The sequence below is a fragment of the Sardina pilchardus genome, chromosome 22, assembly GCF_963854185.1.
Source record: "Sardina pilchardus chromosome 22, fSarPil1.1, whole genome shotgun sequence".
Taxonomy (NCBI): domain Eukaryota; kingdom Metazoa; phylum Chordata; class Actinopteri; order Clupeiformes; family Clupeidae; genus Sardina; species Sardina pilchardus.
In genome coordinates, this window is record NC_085015.1 from 14,777,662 (window position 1) to 14,797,124 (window position 19,463).

The following is a 19,463-nucleotide window of genomic DNA, read 5'->3' on the forward strand; positions in this document are numbered from 1 at the left end:
CTATGGCCGTGTCCAAAAGTCAAGGGCGCTCGCTGGATAGTACCGTTCTTTCCAGTAGCGTCTCAGTTAGCTTGCTCCTCAGTATGCGTACCTACATTTGGACAGCACAAACTGTGTGTTGCTTGACGATTTGCATGACATGTGGAGCTTGACTGCGCTGCGCAATGGATTATGGGATATCTGAGGCCAAAAAAGATGCATCGATGCACGCTTGGAAATCACGCCAAGCGAACAATCAGAGGTCAGGCCTCAGCGCCACTAGCTCCCAAAACTGCCTATGAGATTGAAGGTCCTGTCAAATCCAACATATAGAACCGTACGAGAGTATGGAAGGAGCTCCACCCAGCTGCTTTACAGATGTCACTCACAATGTATCTTAATTAATGTATCAACATGTACATTACTGTAATTCCCCAACTATTAGTTTATACATTGATTTTGTAAAATTTCTTCAGCTATGAGTTCATTCATATGGGCAGTTATTATGGTATTAATGTGGTTTTGTTTTTTTAACTTGCATAAAAAACTGTTACTACACAGGACACTACTGTAACAGTTTGCTTAATGTAAAATTAGGTTTTCTTGATACATTTCCTAAACAGAAATACAGAACCAGTACTACTAAATGATTATGAATGGGAAATGTTGAAATGATACACAGTGGACCTTTAACACCATTGCTAAAGAAGAGACATACTTGATTGAGTTCATTGGAGTGTTTTTTATTACAGTTGAAAAATGATGCATAATAATGCTGAATTTAAAGAATGTCAATACACCTATCAAATTATGTTTGATTGCTGATCCTCCCAGCAGGACATTCTCAACTCATCCACCAATCCATATAGACAACATACATTTGTGTCCACCAATGATGTGGTACCTAAATAGCTTGATTGGGCAAAGGTGGGCCGAAGCGAGCACATGTTGGACACCATTTTTAAAGATGGTGGAAGCTAACTGGCCGAGGCTAATGCCCCCCCCCCCCCACAGCCTCAGTTTGCTTTATTGGCTCTGGCTCCTCCCCTTCCTCTGTAATGCTCATTATGACACTTGACTTTGATCGCCGCTCTGACGTCACTCTCTGTTGCATCCTCAAACTGCCGACAAACTTCGCCTGTTAACAGAGGAGATACGAGATTAGGCCACACAACTTCTTCACTGTATAACATTTCCTTCTGTTTAGAAAGCATCAAACTATATGGGAAATGCTTTAATGAACCAATAATATTTTGAGAAGCTATATAACAATTAGCAGTATGGAATTTGTATTATTTGTATGATGTTTCCCTATGTGATCCTGCTGTTATAAAGACTCACAGAAGCTAAGTAGCTAACATGAAACTCAGTTAGACTACGTACGTATTATAGCTTGCAATTTGTCTTCATCCAGAGGTGTTCTTCCTTCAATATTGTCATCAGGCAGGCAGGACACAGCAAGGACTTTCTTTCCAAACACCAGTTTTGCCAACTTGATAGAGAAAATGGACAAAGCACGTTCCCTTGCTTCCAACCAGCCATTCATTGGAACTGGCACTAGATCGCCGACACTGTAAGTCTGATGTGAGAGAGAGAGAGAGAGAGAGAGAGAGAGAGAGAGAGAGAGAGAGAGAGAGAGAGAGAGAGAGAGTCAGTTTGCCAGATCATTTTAAATAAAAGGGTAGTTTTCAGGATTATTCTCATCAACTTTGTGTATATATGGAACATGGTCAGCCACAACATTAGCTAAACATCAAAAGATAGCATACTTAAAAGCGAATTATCTGGTCGCATATTCATGATGTCATGATATCATATTTGAATAATTCATCTTTAAAAAAAGTTTGGATGACTTAAGCTGCAGCATCTTGACTACACACGGGTCAAAGTTCCCATAAAGACCTGAGTTCCATTAAGATCCACAGTCAGTCATCCCTCATCCCCCACCCATCTCTTTCTCCCCCTCGCCTTCATCTCCCCTGCCCTGTCCATCCCTCTGATCCCCGATAAATGTAAACGCCATTTTTCAAGTCATTTTCAGTGTTGTATCATTATCTACTCACCTCTGTTTCCACTGGCGCCTCTGGATCCTCTGGCACCACTAGAAGTTTGGGGGTTATTTTAATTAATTAATTCTGACAAGGAAAACAAAAAGCATCCCCCCCCCCCCCCACACACACACACACAGACACCTCCCAACAATCTCTCATCTCTCTCTCCCACTCGTGTCCATCCCACCGATCCCCCCAAAATATACCAAAAAAATGTAAACACCACTTTTCTAGTCACTTTCAATATCATATAATCTAGATTAGATTCAATCAGACAACACAATGCAGTTACTCACCCTTGCCACCTCTGCCACCTCTTCCACCTCTTCCCCCTCTGCCACCTCTTCCGCCTCTGCCACCTCTCCCACCTCTGCCACCTCTTCCTCCTCTGCCACCCCTTTCACATCTGATAATTCTGACGCCTGCCTCTGACTCCTCTACCTCCTCTGACGTCTCTTCTTCCTCTGGAGCCTCTGCTGGTGCCTCTGGAGCTGCTGGTGCCTCTGCTGCTTCAGGGAGATCCTGATGCAGTTCGTTCATGTTGTCCAGAGCCGCCATTGCTGTCAATATGCTAATACTGTATGAGTAAGAAAGACATACCTTAAACTCTTTGTTTTTCTCATTCATATTCAGTGGTACTTCATGATATAGTTGCACCATACATCCATTTTTGCTATTACAGTAACAGTTCTTAAAAACAATTTTGGCAGGTGAGTGAGTCAATGAAGAGCCAAACCAACATAGACTTTAAAGTTCAATTTATTTCTATTTTATTATAATGTTCCCTTTGGCACAGGCATCAGTGTAGTTTCAGTGTGCTTTAGCATGATTAATCCAAACTACTTCAGTTTCTAAGTCCAAGTTGAGTCGCAAGTCATGCCGAATTTTATCAAGTCGAGTCTGACAGTAGTCCAAGTCATGTGACTTGAGTCCAAATGCCTGATATGTAGTATCAGCACGGGCGTAGATGTTCTATAGAACGTCTCAGACAACATCATTGGAAGGTAGCCAGCTACAGAGTTTACGAGATGAGACCTTTCCCGGCATCATTAAACAAGCACATTGATCAAGTGGGCTATAACGTCATTCACAAGCAAAGCAAATAGTTAAAAATTGAGCATGGCAAAACTATAGCATTCATTTAGGCCGTCGGCTGAGGGAAAAAAGCAGAGATTCTGGATAATTAAATATAGCCATTGTCTTTAGATTAAATTGTGTGTATGGTAAAGTTATTGCAGTGCTAAATCAGACTTGTAGGGCTCTATCGTGGCGATCAGAAACACACAGTGCTGAAAAGCTTAAATGTAGGGGTGTGTCCAGTTCACATTCGGAGTGGGTTTGTTATTATCAAATGTCGGACACATTGCTCAAAAGGGTTGTTCTTCTGTTTCTTACTGTAATCAAGCATGGGTGTGCTTTGGGCGTAACATCCTTTCAACCAAAGAGTCATTCCCTTTAACCAATTCCCTCCGAGCCAATTGCGTCACCATTTCTGAAGACCTTACTTGGTCTACTCACACCCAGACTACAGCCAAGAAGGCTAATCAGTCCCTGTACCACCCAAAGCAGCTGAGGGAGTTTGGAGCCTCCCCAGCCATTTTATGATCTTTTTACTACGTGTGAAAACTACTACTTTTCACATGTGGAGAGTATCCTGACGCAGAGTATGGCAGAGTGGTATGGCGACAGCTGTGAGAAGGACAGAAAGACCGTGATCCGTGTGCGGGGTCATCCCTATGTTCCCCGGGTCCTATGTTCCCCGTTTTTTCCCAAAAGGGTACTATGTTCCCCGGTTGCAATACATACCTGGGGACATAGGACCCTTTTTGGGAAAAGCAGGGAACATATAGGACCCTTTCTAAAATGTAAGGAAAAAAGGGTCCTATGTTCCCTGGTCCCATACAAAGTGGGGAACATAGGACCTGGGGAACATAGGTACGCTCCCCGTGCTGCGGAGCGGTGCTGCAGTCCAGCTCTCCCATCCCTGAACGAGATATTGAAGTAGGGCTATCAAGATTTACCAAGACACCTCCCACCCTGGCAGCAGCCTACACTGCAGCTGCTGAAATCAGGCAAGCAATCATGTCTAACACAGAGAGACTCAGGAGGAGTTCTATCAACAAGCTGTTCGGCTCCTGAATCAAAACATGACATTGTCCTAAACACACTTTAAGCCCTGGATCTACTCTCAATGTGCACTGTTAATAGTAAAGGTTTTATTATATTTATGGGTATGGATAGTCAGGGGGTATCTTTTACCTTCAATCTTCAGCTTCTTATTTATTTATGTTAAACTTTTCCATAACTTATTATTACGTATATCATTGGTGGGTGATAGCACAGTTCGAGTTCATTTCACTGCTTGTTGTAAGTCTCTGCATGTGACAAATAAAGAAGAAGCAACTTGGTAGCCTAACTACTGCTGTTACATTCCACCACTGGTTCTCAGTTGTTATGGGTAAATAGTCAACTTAACAGATCAACTCAAGTTCTCTTAACAGAACAATCCACAATTTTCAGTTTGATAGCATTGGAAATGTGTCAAAATCAACATATCGTAATATAAATATTGCTGTAAAAGAGCTTGATGCTCAGTCAATTTTCCCTGAATAAAAAACGGTTGATGATGATTGATGATAAACCTACCGTAATGTAGTCTTTTCTGCAGTAGAATAAGATTCCTTTCAGCTATCCATGGCGTGGCTTTTACAGACACAGACCTTTCCACACCCCGTCTGTCCTTCCTTTCTTTAAAATGTTGTGTCACAGGTTAGTCAGCATACCTGTTTTTAAGTATAGAATTCGTAACATATCTTTGCATGCCACAGGGGTATGTCATATTTCAGAGAGACACAGGAAGGAGTGAAAATAATGGTTGGTTCTAGAAAAAAAGAACTACTATTGTACATGTTGGGACATGTCTGTGTGCTTTCATCACATATGTAAACTAGCCAACAGCCCTTCCTGTGAAGTTATTTTTTTGTTATTTATTTATTTTCTTAACACCTGCTTACACACATTTGTTAAGCCCTGTGTCTTTACACACATATTGCTCACACAAAATGCCTCATATCTCCTGTAAAATGAAGCATTACATTTAAAACCTTATCAACACATGTCAAGCATTTGCCACACAATGTAAACACTTTTGTCATAATATGACAGTTTTGGATATATCATGTACACACTGATGGTCTTCTTCACCTAAGCTTTTATGTCTTTCATAAGCTTCCATGTATATTTATGAACAGTGAAAGTAATCTGCAAGAGACAAATTGATATAAATAAACACAATAAATATCATATTCTATATACTGTCTATGGTAAATATGTAAGCAATATTGAAATCAGGATTTTACAGCACACAAGAAAAAAATACAACAACCATTACATGTACAGTAGTTGGACTGAGACCAAAAACACACATTTGAAATAGCTGGGGGGAGGTTCAAAAGAAAGAAATGACTTGTATTGTTGTTGTTGCTGTTGTTGTTGTTGTTGTTGTTGTTGTTTGTTTGTTTGTTTGTTAGTTGGTAAAGGGAAAGAAACTTGGGCATGTGTGTATTCATAGGCCTATACTGAGGCAATGATGGGATGGCATTTGTTACAGTTTTTCTTGATTGTGAATCAGTGCACCATTGCTTGTCATTGTAGCCTGTATAGCTTTCATGCCAGTGCCATCTGTTGTCAAATGTGCCTTCTTACCCATAAGATGTGTCAACACTAAATAAAGCACCAAAAACTGGATGGCCATTCAGTTATTGCAAATAATGCTAACAGGAAACAATTCCAAACATCATTGCTTTGTGATTGGGAATAATTATTTTTTTACTATTCACTTCTCCACTGTAAAGTACGACGTATTAGGGCCACACATGAAGAAAAAATATATTTTGCCATGACGAGATTAAACTCGACATGTCGACTTTAATGTCAACATGTCGACATTAAACTAGAAATTTCGAGAATAAAGTTGAAATGTCACGTCGACATTAATCTCGATGTGTCGACTTTAAAGTCGACATGCTGACATTAATCTCAACATTTTGAGAATGAAGTTGAAATATCATGTCGACTTTAATCTCGATATGTCGAGATTAAACTCGAAATTACAGTTTAAACATAGCCTACAGTTCAAACTATGTAGGCCTACAAAAGGACAAAACATAGAACATATTTCCATTGCCCAGACAAATAATTTCCTTTTAGAGATTTATTTTATCACGGAGTGGTAATAAGGACCTAACACTTTGATAAGTGCATTATTTTCCTATAAACGCACGGCGCGGAGTTGATTATCCCGCTTAGGCTATACCACTGCTACTATCACTTTCGTTTGTCTCCCTCAACAATGGAATTCTCTTCTCTGATTGGCTGATGGGGTGGCCATTAACTTCGTATAACCTGCTACCTTTGAAGTAGTTCCCGTATCACACTTGAAGATTAATTCGCCAAACTCGTTGCGAAGTTTAAATGAACTGTCACGTTGCATCCAAGCTGAAATACAGACGTGCAGAACCGTAGTAACATTGTAGCATATGACGGAGGTGGATTGTAGCTAGTTGGATGCCATGTAGGCTATAAAAGTAGCGATCTTTCAAAGTTAAAGTTAATCAGAATCCTGGGATATGCCCGCTTGACAACGGGAGAGATAGAACTAACGACTGGCTTTTGGCCGTAGCAACCAGCCATTTAGAACTAACGACTGGCTTTTGGCCATAGCAACCATCCATTTAGAACTAGTAACGGCAGTTTTGTCCTGCAAGTAGAAAGTTGATATGTGGCGGAAAGTAGTCCCACAGTCAAGACAGTTTTAGCGATGTTTACGGACGCAACGGTGGAATAAAACTATGTTCTAAATATACAGGTTATGAATACAAACGGGAGATAAGCGGGATAACGGCCTTCGAGGTCGACCGGTTCGATGGAAATAATGGCACGGCGGAGGTAACTCCGTCTCCGTGCTTCGCACGTCGCCGGAGTTCTAGACCTCCACCAAGCCATTATTTCCATCGAACCGGTCACCTCGTCGGCCGTTATCCCTTACTTATATTGCCGCTGTCTTAGATACAACGTTGTTTTTACCGTTACTTTATTATGACCGCCGCTAGCATAGCTAGCGAAGCGGTCATATAGTTGTTGTCAAAGTTTTTTTTTTTTTTTTTCCGTCATCGGTTCTGAATTTTTGGTCAACGATTCCCGGGACACCGTAACACCGGGGCACATGAAACTTGGTGGGCATGTAGCCCCAGTAGACTTTTACGGAAAAATTTCGTTTCGTCCCCGGGGGTCACTCCCCCCCCGCGCTGGCCCCGCCCGAAGCCCAAAAATTGCAGTTTTTCCTATATAACTACCTGAACCATGGCACCGAGGATGACAAATTTTTTATGGTATGTTGGTCTCAAGAGCTCGGATCAACTTAGCTTATAACAGTCATTTGTGAATTGCACCCCCATGGTAAAAATTGAAAATGTAATGTAATATTGCTTTAATTGCCCCTATCTTCAGATGAGATGCTATGAACTGCACCAAATTTCATGTGTATGATTAACCTGACACCCTCTGGGAGTATGCCAAGTTTTGTGGAATTTCATCCATGGGGGGCTATAATAAATGTATTTATGTGTGCATTTAGTGAATGGTCCCTCAACGTGGCTGCTCTACACCGAAGCCTAGAATGGCCCGTGCCCCATGTAGCTGTGTCACTGGCTACCCCCGTGGCTACCCTGTGCTTACCAAATAAAACAATTATGTATTTATTACGATTTTATATGAGAACGTCAAAAGCAGAACTAATGCAACAACGTTCAAACACTGCAGCCTGCTGCCACTGGTGTGTGGCGCTGGCGCTGCTCAGTGAATGATAGATCAGATCAGAGAGAAGAAGACAAACGAAGAAGATGGAGTTGTGATTTCTCAGTTCCGAATGGCGGCCATATTGGAATTTTCTTTACTGTCGCTAGTTTCACACATGGTTTCACACTACTTGATTTCTCATGTTGCAGTAAGCTAAACAATTTCATCTCTTACGTGACTTGTTGTTCTTGCACGTAACTGTGTAACCGTCAGACTGATAAAGAAGTTGGTGAATGTCTTTACGTTTAGAAACGTAAATCAAGCAAACTCATCCAAGCAGATGCGAATAGCCTGTCAGTACTCAAACCACCAGTAGCAGGCTTAGGACTAGGTAAGTAAAACATCTCTTCTCTATATCTCTACTATTTTCATTTTAAAAACTGTATGTAAAGCGTAATTCTAGCCAACACCTGTCTCCAAAATGTATTTATAGAGTCTGTACATTTGGTCCCTAGCTTGGTTTGCCCGAAAATTAAGTGGAAATATCCTTTAGAAGTGTTTACTTTAGGCGCTAGTTAGCATGTAACAGCATCTGAATTAATGAACTGGCATGGTGCATTTATACCTGACGATCTCTTTCAAGTAATTTAAATAAAAAACGGACCTCATGGTTAGTATTTATAGGAGTCTGTACATGTGGTCCCTAGCTTGGTTTGTCTGAAAATTAAGTGGAAATATCCTTTAGTAGTGTTTGTACTCTAGGCGCTAGTTAGCATGCAACAGCATGTGAATGAATGAACTGGCCACTAGCATGGTGCATTTATACCTGACGATCTCTCAAGTTATTTGAATTAAAAACTGACATCATGGTTAGTATTGATAGAGTCTGTACATGTGGTCCCTAGCCTGGTTTGTCTGAGAATTAAGTAGAAATATCCTTTAGAAGTGTTTGTACTCTAGGCGCTAGTTAGCATGTAACAGCATCTGAATAAATGAACTGGCTACTACTGTATGGTGCATTTATACCTGACGATCTCTTTCAAGTCATTTAAATAAAAAATGGATATAATGGTTAGTATTTGTAGAGTCTGTACATGTGGTCCCTTGCTTGGTTTGTCTGAAAATTAAGTGGAAATATCCTTTAGAAGTGTTTGTACTTTAGGCGCTAGTTAGCGTGCCAGGTGTCATACCATTGCAGTAATCATCTCACTAAACACGTCTTTTCATATCCAATCTGTTCAACAGAGTTTGCCAGTCAGACCACTACACCTTTGCCAGCACCACCACCCTGCAAGCTTCATCAACTCCAGCCATGCCGGTAAATACAGTGCCTATTGACAGCCTACACACCCCTGTTCAAATGCCAGTAGCTTTGTCCATTGTTAAATCCCTGTTGTTCTTAAATGTGTTATTGTGTTTTGGAAAGGTATTGCATTACATTACTCTTCACCTTTTGCTTTTGTAGTAGAACACATGTTGATGGTAGTGAAAAGGTAGTAAATTCAGCTCAATTTTTTTGTATGAACCCTGCCATTGCAGTAATCATCTCACTATACGCCTTTTCATTTCTAATCTGTTCAACAGAGTTTACCAGTCAGACCTACACCTCTGTCAAATTCGCTCACAACGCTGCCAGTAACACCCCAGCAAGGTAGAACTGCATTTTCATTAATCTGGCACCAATATCAAGGGAGAAACAAGCCATGAATGTCTGTCACAACTTCTTTGCATCTTTACTTTCCTTACATCTGAAGAGTGTGTTGCATATTTATATCATTATTAAAAATAATTTTAATAAATTAAAAGCATGTACAATAAATAAAGCATGTAAATGAAATAAATAAACAAAAGCAAGTAAAATAAATAAATAAACAAAATGTATTGAACCTAATACTATGTGTGGTGAGTCTGTGTGATAGTTGCTGAGGATAAATGTTTTTATATTGGATTATTAAATTACAGAATACATTTATAGGTTTCTCATCAGCAGGCACTGTCTTCACCTTAGTAAATTTGGTAACAAATAATTGTAAATTGTTCTGATTGAGGGCAAATGGAAAGTGTTATAATGTATTATTGCTATTTTAGTGCATCATTTTCATTATTATGGCCATAAATAAGGCCAATTAGAAGCTGGTGGGTAGTAAGCGGCAAAAGGGTGGCCCTTTATCTGGAGCCGCTTCTGAGCCGCCGGTGGACAGCCAGAGAACTGATGAGCAAAACTCCAGCGGGCCACTGGTGGTTACCGCCGTTGGACCGCCAACTCTGCCGCTGGTTTGTAACGATAACTTTAGCATTGCCCATGGTGGATTAAATGATTGCAAAATATTTATTGAGGTGAGTTTAACAAGTGTAATTTCATTGGCATATAATTCAGGCCTATAGTAGATGGCTAAATGGCTACAGTAGAAGGATACACGAAAAGCCCAAACTACCAAAATCTTCATATTTTATTACCACAGTTTCTATCTATAGGCCTCTCTTATTTGGTATACTGACTAGACATTATTGAACAAACATAGGCTATTCATCTGTATTTCAGTATCTCAGTAGGTTAAAGTATTTTTTAGATACCTCCCTGAAATTACTTTTTGCAGGTTGTGATTTTTATGTTGAGCCGGCAGGGGGCTCAGTTTAAAAAGTAACTAAGTTCGCACACACACATCAACAGATTCACACACACAGATAAACACACTTCCACGGATTCCACACACACACACATGCGCACACATGCACATTTACACACACAGACAGACACACACACATCTTTATACAAGCAAACTCACACATGCACACACTCATATACACATGAGCTGCAAGAGTAGGAGATATATACAGTATATTGCACAAATCGGAGATAGGCAGGTTTAGACTTGCTGCAGACAACGCGTTCGTGTTCGTATCATGGCTGCCTCGCGTATTTTGCGGTCGTTTGGTGCGTCGGTCGTGCACGTCGTCGCAAGCGAACATGACGCGTCCGTGAGATGCAATACTGATAAGAAAGTAGGGGGCGATCACTACAAAAAAAGGTGACTGCAAGATGCATTATCGACATCGAAGCTGGGGGCAATCATGAGAGTAAACAATGGCACATGGCCACATCCATGTTACTATAGTCTCCCCCTAGTGAAGACCTCCAGTAGGGTGTGTAATGCTGCAGCAAGTCTGTACACCGGACACAGCAGGTCGCACACGGGTGCATACGCTTACGGTTGGTCTAACAGCAAGTATAATCCCAGCCATACAGGAAAGTTGACGAGCGTAATTCGTTTTGGAGAGAATGTGCAGAACTGAGCGGCGGTCATATTGTGTACCGCTATGCGGTGCATCTAGTTTAAATAATGTGTTTCATCTACAGGTTCGACTTCATGCTTTTTGAGTAGACAAGCGAAGTGTCCTCCCCAATAACAGACTTTCACATGATTACGTTTGTTTGTAATGCAAAACAGGCTTAGGCTATTCTGAATGTCTATGGTGGGACGAATTAAACTGTCGTCCCGACCAGGCAATAAACCATTCTAAGTAAATTCACTCATATCTGTTACTACTATATTTTATGCAGGTGAGACATTCAGCAGTTTTAGACAGGTGTTAATTAATTGGGGCTATCAGGTAGGGGCCAGTGATGCGCGGGTACGTGTCTGAACGCCCCGCCCCGCCCCGCCGTTTACAACTAACCCGACCGCAACTCGGACCGCAAAAAAAAAATATTGAAATACAGGACCCGACCCGCTTCCCGACCCGCTTATTGTAAAAAGTAGCCTAGTCTAACTTAGTCGTAGCGTCATTGAGCTATGCAAAATTGGTATCTCATATGCATGTAAAACAATAATATAGCCTATATTGCCTAATTATATATAGCCTATAATTGCTCAGAATTTGGGAAACATGCATTTAGTCTACCTTTTTTTTGTTCCGTGTCAGCATTCATCCAAAAATGTGGCTGTTTGACTCAACATTGAACATAATTAGCCTAGGATTTTCCTATACAAATTCTGTTTCAGCCGTTCCTCACATGAATGCCTTGAAGCTCTCCCAAGCATGAAATGCAGGCATAGAATATTATTAAGAAACTCTTTATTAACGTCTTCATCAATGGACCAAAAGTCCATTGCTCCGCGATTATAAATTGCAGCGAGATGAAACCTTTATTGCACGACGTGGGGAAGAGCAGACGTGGGGCTTTCCAACGAGCCACTAGGCCTATAAGTTGCGCAAGGACGCACATATTGCATGCTCATACCAATTGTAGGCTATATGCCTTGATGACATTAAATTAAGAAATATTTCCTGATTTGGGAAACTTTTAGTTTATTTTTCTTTCCATAATACCATTCGATCTTGCTAGAAATTATCAGACTTGAGAAACACGCATTGCATCGGCAACTTCGCTGCTCAGTAGACGATTCTGCCACTTTCTGTAGAGGCCAGCAGTTCGAGATAAAAGCTGCAGATCATAGACAGAGAAAGCATATGCTCTGAGAACAGAACACAACTGCATGTCAAGTGTAGCCGAGGGTCTGTCTACGCAGAAACAACAAGTGCATTTCTACATGTTCGTGACAAAATGTGGGGGATAGAATCGCGTTTCAGTGGGAATGCTGCAACTTATGTCTTTTTCTTCTAAAGACAATTATGTACGATATAAATGACAATTTATTTTTTTTGCCGACCCGACCAAACATGACCCGCATATCATTAAAAATATTTTTTCTTGACCCATAACCGCGGGTGACCGCGGTCGCCCGCTCGATTTGGATCAGCCCGCGCATCACTGGTAGGGGCTATAGGCTACTTTTGTGATAGCCTAACCTAGAAGACTGGCGGCCGTGGGTCACGAAGGGTAGGCTTGTAATTTGGATGTGCGGTGGCTTTACCCACGTAAAAACAGAGAGAAATATCGTTTTGTACAATAGAAACATTATCTTTGGAAACATGTAGTATTCTAGCTATATAAATGGCATAGTGCATGGTAGGCTACTTCCATAACCGCGATATAGCCTACGCGCTTATGACTGCAATAGACATTCCACGTAGCAGCAATCCATCAAAATAGCCCAACACTTTATCATTCATGACTGTCAAATACTGAATTTATGGGAAGTGCAGGCCTATAGCCTAAACTGTATGTTTAAACTGTAAATTCGAGTTTAATGTCAGAATGTTGACTTTAAAGTCGACACGTCGAGATAAAAGTCGACATGATATTTCAAATTTATTCTCGAAATGTTGAGTTTAATGTCAACATGTCGACTTTAAAGTCGACACGTCGAGATTAATGTCGAAATTACATTTCAACTTTATTCTCGACATTTCGAGTTTAATGTCGATATGTTGACATTAAAGTCGACATGTCGAGTTTAATCTCGTCATGGCAAAAATATTTTTTTTCTTCATGTGTGGCCCTAATACTCCGTCGTAGTAAAGAGAAGATTTGTCTGTGTGAGGAATTATTCTACGAGTAGCATTAGACTTCATATGTTGCTGTATTAATAATCTTAATGTAACATGACACAGGGAAAACAAGAACATTAAATGTATGTGGACACTGCTATGCTGAATATAATGTATTTTAGCTTGCTTTATTTGCAGATGTTTTTAACTTGACACATAATGTGAGAATCCATTATTTCTTGGCCTAGTTTGCTGTCTCAAGGTTTGTTTATGGTTGTCTTATTTCCTTCTTTAATACTCATCGTTACGGTGTGTACTTTTGTCATGTAGAGGCCGCACACAAGCCCAGATACTTTTAAGAGATAACATGCACGCGAGCCCAGATACTTTTAAGAGATAACATGCACGCAAGCCCATACTTTTAAGAGGTAATGTGCACGCGACCCCAGATACTTCTAAGAGATAATATTGTGCACGCAAGCCCAGATACTTGAATGACTGGAGAAAAAACATACCAACAGAAGTACTGTTGAGAATTCAATATTCATAACTGCTTTAGTAATTTTATGACACACAGTTCATAATTTATTAAGCATTTGTTACCTATTAGTTAATGGTTTGTTCATCATTAGTAATTAATTGTTCATGCATAATTTATCATCGGTAAAGCATTTGTTCACAACGTTATGAATGGTCTGTTCATAGTACTATGATTACTTGATGATAAACGAGACTATTACCTGGGCAGATCTTTACTTGGAACTATATTCAGCCTCATCACCGACGAAGCACCGCTCACTAGGCGCAAAGTTCTCACGTAGCACCACTTGAATCCCATCCGTGAAGTTCCAGTCGAATCTAGAAGTTGGGAGTTTACAAGACTGCTACGTGAGAACTTTGCGCCTAGCTAGCGGTGCTTCGTCGGCGATGAGGCTGAATATAGTTCCAAGTAAAGATCTGCCCAGGTAATAGTCTCGTTCGATTTTGCATTATGATTTGTACTCGTTTTGAACACACGGCTCCCAAGATATATTTAGAAAAAAATGTAGACGTCTCAGTCACTTTTTTGGAGGACGTGCTCACTGACACCCTTCATCTACAGCAACTGTGCTAAGCTAAAGCTAAAATCGCTGCTCCCATAGCAGGAGAATGCCCGGACGGATTTTAACCGGGTTTTTTTCACTGTTCTAACTCTGGGGGTGACCGAGACTAGCTTAATTTCATTTTTGGGTGGCGTATTCCTTTAAAAGCCACCTTTCCTGCTGCACCAGTCTAATTAATTTGGAGCGCCAGGGACCTCCTCAAAGCCCGGCCCGGCATCTTCTTAACAGCATCTTTGGTGGTTTTTCCTCCCAAAATAGCAAGTATGTTCACCTGAAATGCAAAGACCAAAATTACAATGGCATAACTTCCAGTCAAACATCTTAGCTGTTTTCAGCTTAAGCTGTTTTGCTATTTCATGCACAACCATCAAATACAGAGGGTATATATGATGACAAAAATTGACAACATGTCATGTATCAAGCACACAACGCTCCACTTGGGAATGAGATTCAAGTTTAACAACACTCAAAGAGTTGAATAATATGAGGGTATAATTGGTGCAAAAGTCACGAGCACATTTAACTGGAGATTTCGCATTCGTACACTAAAGTCACACATGTGTAACCGTACATTTGAAGTTGTACATATTTTTTTCATACCTTGTTAACACAAAATAGGGCTACGGGTTCACGAATCCGTTTTACAAGATCACAAAACCGTTTTACAGATACACAAATTCTCACCTGTGCATCACAAGTTACTGGCCTCATCCCCTCGAGACTTTTGCCCCACTTACACTGCAACGATTGGGGCAAAACACATTCGCACATCCGTGTTTCATAATCTGAGAACATGCACAACATTCGTGCACTTGCAAACCGTAAATTTGAAGTTGTACATATTTTTTTCATACGTTGTTAACACAACAGAGGGCTACAGGTGCACAAGTCCGTTTTGCAGGTTTACAGATCCGTTCTACAGATACACGAATACTATCCTGTGCATCACAGATCCTGGCCTCATCCCCTCGACACTTTTGCCCCATATACACTGCAATGTTTGGGGCAAAACACATTCGCACACCTGTGTTTCATAATCTGAGAACATTCACAACATTTGTGCATTTGTAAACCCAAACGTGAACTAATGCAACATAAGTTGTGCATCTGTGATATATTTTCTCATTCATAAAACTTGCACGGCTACAAGTCAATCCATACAAGTGCTTGAGTCTACATCTGCCAGTTTCCGTTGCTGTTTTCCGGGGACGAATACTTTTGCACCAATTATACCACCTAGCGATGTGCAAAACAGATTTGTACTTGTGCACACAGAGAACATCGAACATCGAAAACAAAACAAGGCGGCCGGATCTGGATCTGGATCTGGATCGCGCCCACACATCCCTGCTCATATAGCCTATAACCTCCGCTTGTTTCCTCATCAATATAAAGGACAAGGACGCACAATTTGTAGATTTTCTTTTCACAGAGTGAGAAAACATTTCGTAGTGATTATTTGCACCCGGGTGTAGCCTAAATAGTGGAATGGAGGCATTTTCTTATTTGCACCCAAACCTGTAGCCTAATGCGTGCAGAAACAGATGGGATGGCCTACCTAAATCTAACAAGTTAGGATGTGTAAAAACTATCTTTTTGATGGAAACGTGGTGCTAAATTCCCATAAACTTGTTCAGTGAACGGGTAAAACCGTCCGTTTGTAAGCAAAATCAAGAATTACGAGTTTGTTTACCGTCACCTAGCAACCAGAAGATGGACAAATATTAGTAGTTCATCGTGCTTTATTAGAATTCGTGTAGGGTAGCGGGTAAATGCATAACTCTTATACTTTCAGATTGGCAGTTCGAATCTTATCCAAAGTTATCCCACTTCTTCTTTTTTTGCATGCCTAAATAGAGTTGTTTTCTGTAGAGGAGTTGACTATAGCGTTCTACTCACAACGGTAGCCTTTCTATAACTAAAATAAAACTAGACCATTTTGACAGGTTCATTAAGCACAAACTCTTATTTGCCGCGAGGTAACGTCATCAAAGAAAAGAGAGTCGTTCGCACATACTTTCACAATATTTTATTTTGGCATGCAAAAAAAAAAAGAAGTGGGAAAACTATGGATGGGATTCGAACTGCCAATCTCAAAGTACCGCTATATGTATTTGCCCGTTACCCTATACGATTGCTAGAAAATTCTCATGGACTAGGCCTACTAATATTTGTCTATCTTCTGGTTGCTAGGTGACGGTAAACAAACTCGTTATTCTTGATTTTGCTTACAAACGGACGGTTTTACCCGTTCACTGAACAAGTTTATGGGAATTTAGCACCACGTTTCCATCAAAAAGATTGTTTTTACAAATCCTAACTTGTTAGATTTAGGTAGGCCATCCCATCTGTTTCTGCACGCATTAGGCTACAGGTTTGGGTGCAAATAAGAAAATGCCTCCATTCCACTATTTAGGCTACACCCGGGTGCAAATAATCACTACGAAATGTTTTCTCACTCTGTGAAAAGAAAATCTACAAATTGTGCGTCCTTGTCCTTTATATTGATGAGGAAACAAGCGGAGGTTATAGGCTATATGAGCAGGGAGTGGGCGCGATCCAGATCCAGATCCAGATCCGGCCGCCTTGTTTTGTTTTCGATGTTCGATGTTCTCTGTGTGCACAAGTACAAATCTGTTTTGCACATCGCTAGGTGGTATAATTGGTGCAAAAGTATTCGTCCCCGGAAAACAGCAACGGAAACTCGCAGATGTAGACTCAAGCACTTGTATGGATTGACTTGTAGCCGTGCAAGTTTTATGAATGAGAAAATATATCACAGATGCACAACTTATGTTGCATTAGTTCACGTTTGGGTTTACAAATGCACAAATGTTGTGAATGTTCTCAGATTATGAAACACAGGTGTGCGAATGTGTTTTGCCCCAAACATTGCAGTGTATATGGGGCAAAAGTGTCGAGGGGATGAGGCCAGGATCTGTGATGCACAGGATAGGATTCGTGTATCTGTAGAACGGATCTGTAAACCTGCAAAACGGACTTGTGCACCTGTAGCCCTCTGTTGTGTTAACAACGTATGAAAAAAATATGTACAACTTCAAATTTACGGTTTGCAAGTGCACGAATGTTGTGCATGTTCTCAGATTATGAAACACGGATGTGCGAATGTGTTTTGCCCCAATCGTTGCAGTGTAAGTGGGGCAAAAGTCTCGAGGGGATGAGGCCAGTAACTTGTGATGCACAGGTGAGAATTCGTGTATCTGTAAAACGGTTTTGTGATCTTGTAAAACGGATTCTTGAACCCGTAGCCCTATTTTGTGTTAACAAGGTATGAAAAAAATATGTACAACTTCAAATGTACGGTTACACATGTGTGACTTTAGTGTACGAATGCGAAATCTCCAGTTAAATGTGCTCGTGACTTTTGCACCAATTATACCCTCATAGAATAACGTGGCTCTCAATATATGATGTCTGTTCCCCAAAAATGTAGTGGGGAAGGGAAAAGAGATGTGAAATGTGACAGTTGTTTCAGATAACAATGGCTACTCACATGGTTTCACTTCTCAACACCCATTCCGTGATCTGAATAGTATTTTTGAATCAGTGAGTAAGTCAACATTAAAGGGATATTCCGCCATTTTTGGAAATACGCTAATTTTCCACCTCCCCTCGAGCAAAACAATCAATTTTTACCTTGTTCCCGTTCATCCAGCCATTCTGTGAGTCTGGCGATACAACTTTTAGCTTCAGCCTAGCATAGATCATTGAATCGGATTAAACCATTAGCTTCTCGCCTGCTAGCTTCATGTTTAAAAGTGACTAAGATTTCTGGTAATTTTACCATTTAAAACGTGTCTCCTTTCCAGTTAGAAAGTGCAATAAGACCAACTGAAAATGAAACCTGGCATTTCTCTAGGCTGATTTGACATGGAACTACACTCTCATCTGGCGTAATAATCAAGGCAACTTGCAAACTACTGGCACTACTACTGCTTGTTGTCTATGGGGACTATTTTCAGATGCTGCGTATGATATCACTGCGCCTATGGTACGTTTGCTTCCGAGTTCATAGCACTGGCATGGCCATGTCATGCGGTTAGCTTTAGGCTATCATTTCCCAACAACAGCAAAAACGCACGGGTATGTAATGTGTCTAATATTGCCATTAGCTGCAACTCAAAAGCCTTTCCCCTTCACTTATTTTACTTTGCAAAGAGAGTAAAAAGCTCTACTAACTGCACAGGCCTGATTCTACATCATCGCCAATCTAACGTGATCTACCTGCATCAACGTCATTGGGCAACAAGTTTCTTGGAAAACATTGTTTCTACGGGCACTGCACTAGTAGTCAAAATTACAAGTTATTTTCATGCAAGGTTATACAACTGGAAAAAAAACAGGTTTTGCTCAATCTCAGAGACTCTGTGGCTTGGATGGAATTCTTTGTTATAACTAAGCCACACACAGAAATGTACAGCTTGCCTTGGGTGTTGCCATTTCTATGACATAAAACAAAATATGGTTTGTATCCTGTGCTCTGAATGCATTCCTCTGCCTTTTGTCTGCAAGGTTCACTGAGACAGAAAAGCTGTCAAGACCAATATCAAAACATGACCAAATGTTTCAGAGAACAGGCGTGTTTCAGGTGTTGTTGAACACACCTAGGGACAGGCACTGCGTGAATAAAATAAGAGAACAATGAAACAAAGAACAACTAAAACAATTATTAGTCACTATACTTATGGAATTAAAACCTCTCACGCTTTACTCTTACCAGTATTGCACAACATGCTCTCCCAGACGTGTGAGACCAGTCAGAGCAGTTCCATTTCTTTGCTACAGACGTTACAGGTCCCAGGCAAGGACAACAAGTAAAGAAACATCAGCAGCATATTCCTGTAATACAGGTTAAAGAAGAAAGAGACGAGATGACACAGGTTGTAAGTCCGTTTCCAATAAACGAAACCTAAACAAAATCTAAATCGGAGTCCTATGGCTGACGCGTGTCTTACAAAAGCTCTTGACTTCCAATTAGTTTTCTTGAATATCTAATCCAACAAATATACCACATGACTTGATACAACTGACGCCAACCGACACGGTCAGACCGTGGAACTCCTCACTTCTCATGCCGTGCACCATCCTATGTTCAATCATGTTCACAGCCAAACTAATG

The 19,463-nt window shown here is 40.7% G+C and overlaps 2 protein-coding genes and 1 long non-coding RNA gene across 4 annotated transcripts in view; 1 reads left to right on the forward strand and 2 right to left on the reverse strand.

The window, feature by feature from the left end:
• Positions 1-6,934, reverse strand: part of si:ch211-152f22.4 (E3 SUMO-protein ligase ZBED1) — a 119,207-nt gene extending 112,273 nt beyond the window's left edge. Inside the window, exon 1 of the mRNA XM_062526595.1 lies at positions 6,594-6,934. Coding sequence (XP_062382579.1) covers positions 6,594-6,603 — 10 coding nt within the window. The 5' untranslated portion in view covers positions 6,604-6,934. The remainder of the gene's footprint in view (positions 1-6,593) is intronic.
• LOC134070290 (dr1-associated corepressor homolog) lies at positions 702-19,080 on the reverse strand. 2 transcript variants are annotated; one of them, XM_062526597.1, is made up of 6 exons: positions 19,062-19,080; positions 4,677-4,813; positions 2,327-2,607; positions 2,043-2,080; positions 1,363-1,558; positions 702-1,117 (listed from the first exon to the last, which is right to left on the reverse strand). In XM_062526597.1, exons 3-6 carry the CDS (start codon positions 2,586-2,588, stop codon positions 996-998), a joined length of 618 nt encoding a protein of 205 aa, XP_062382581.1. In that variant the 5' UTR covers positions 2,589-2,607; positions 4,677-4,813; positions 19,062-19,080; the 3' UTR covers positions 702-995. The 2 variants fall into 2 exon arrangements, with proteins under 2 accessions (XP_062382581.1, XP_062382580.1); XM_062526596.1 differs by lacking the exon at positions 19,062-19,080 and having other exon boundaries at positions 4,677-5,862.
• Positions 7,755-10,451, forward strand: LOC134070227 (uncharacterized). Its single transcript, XR_009936904.1, has 3 exons — positions 7,755-8,217; positions 9,072-9,144; positions 9,411-10,451. It is a non-coding gene; the product is annotated as an uncharacterized LOC134070227 (long non-coding RNA).
• Positions 19,081-19,463: the final 383 nt, after the last annotated feature.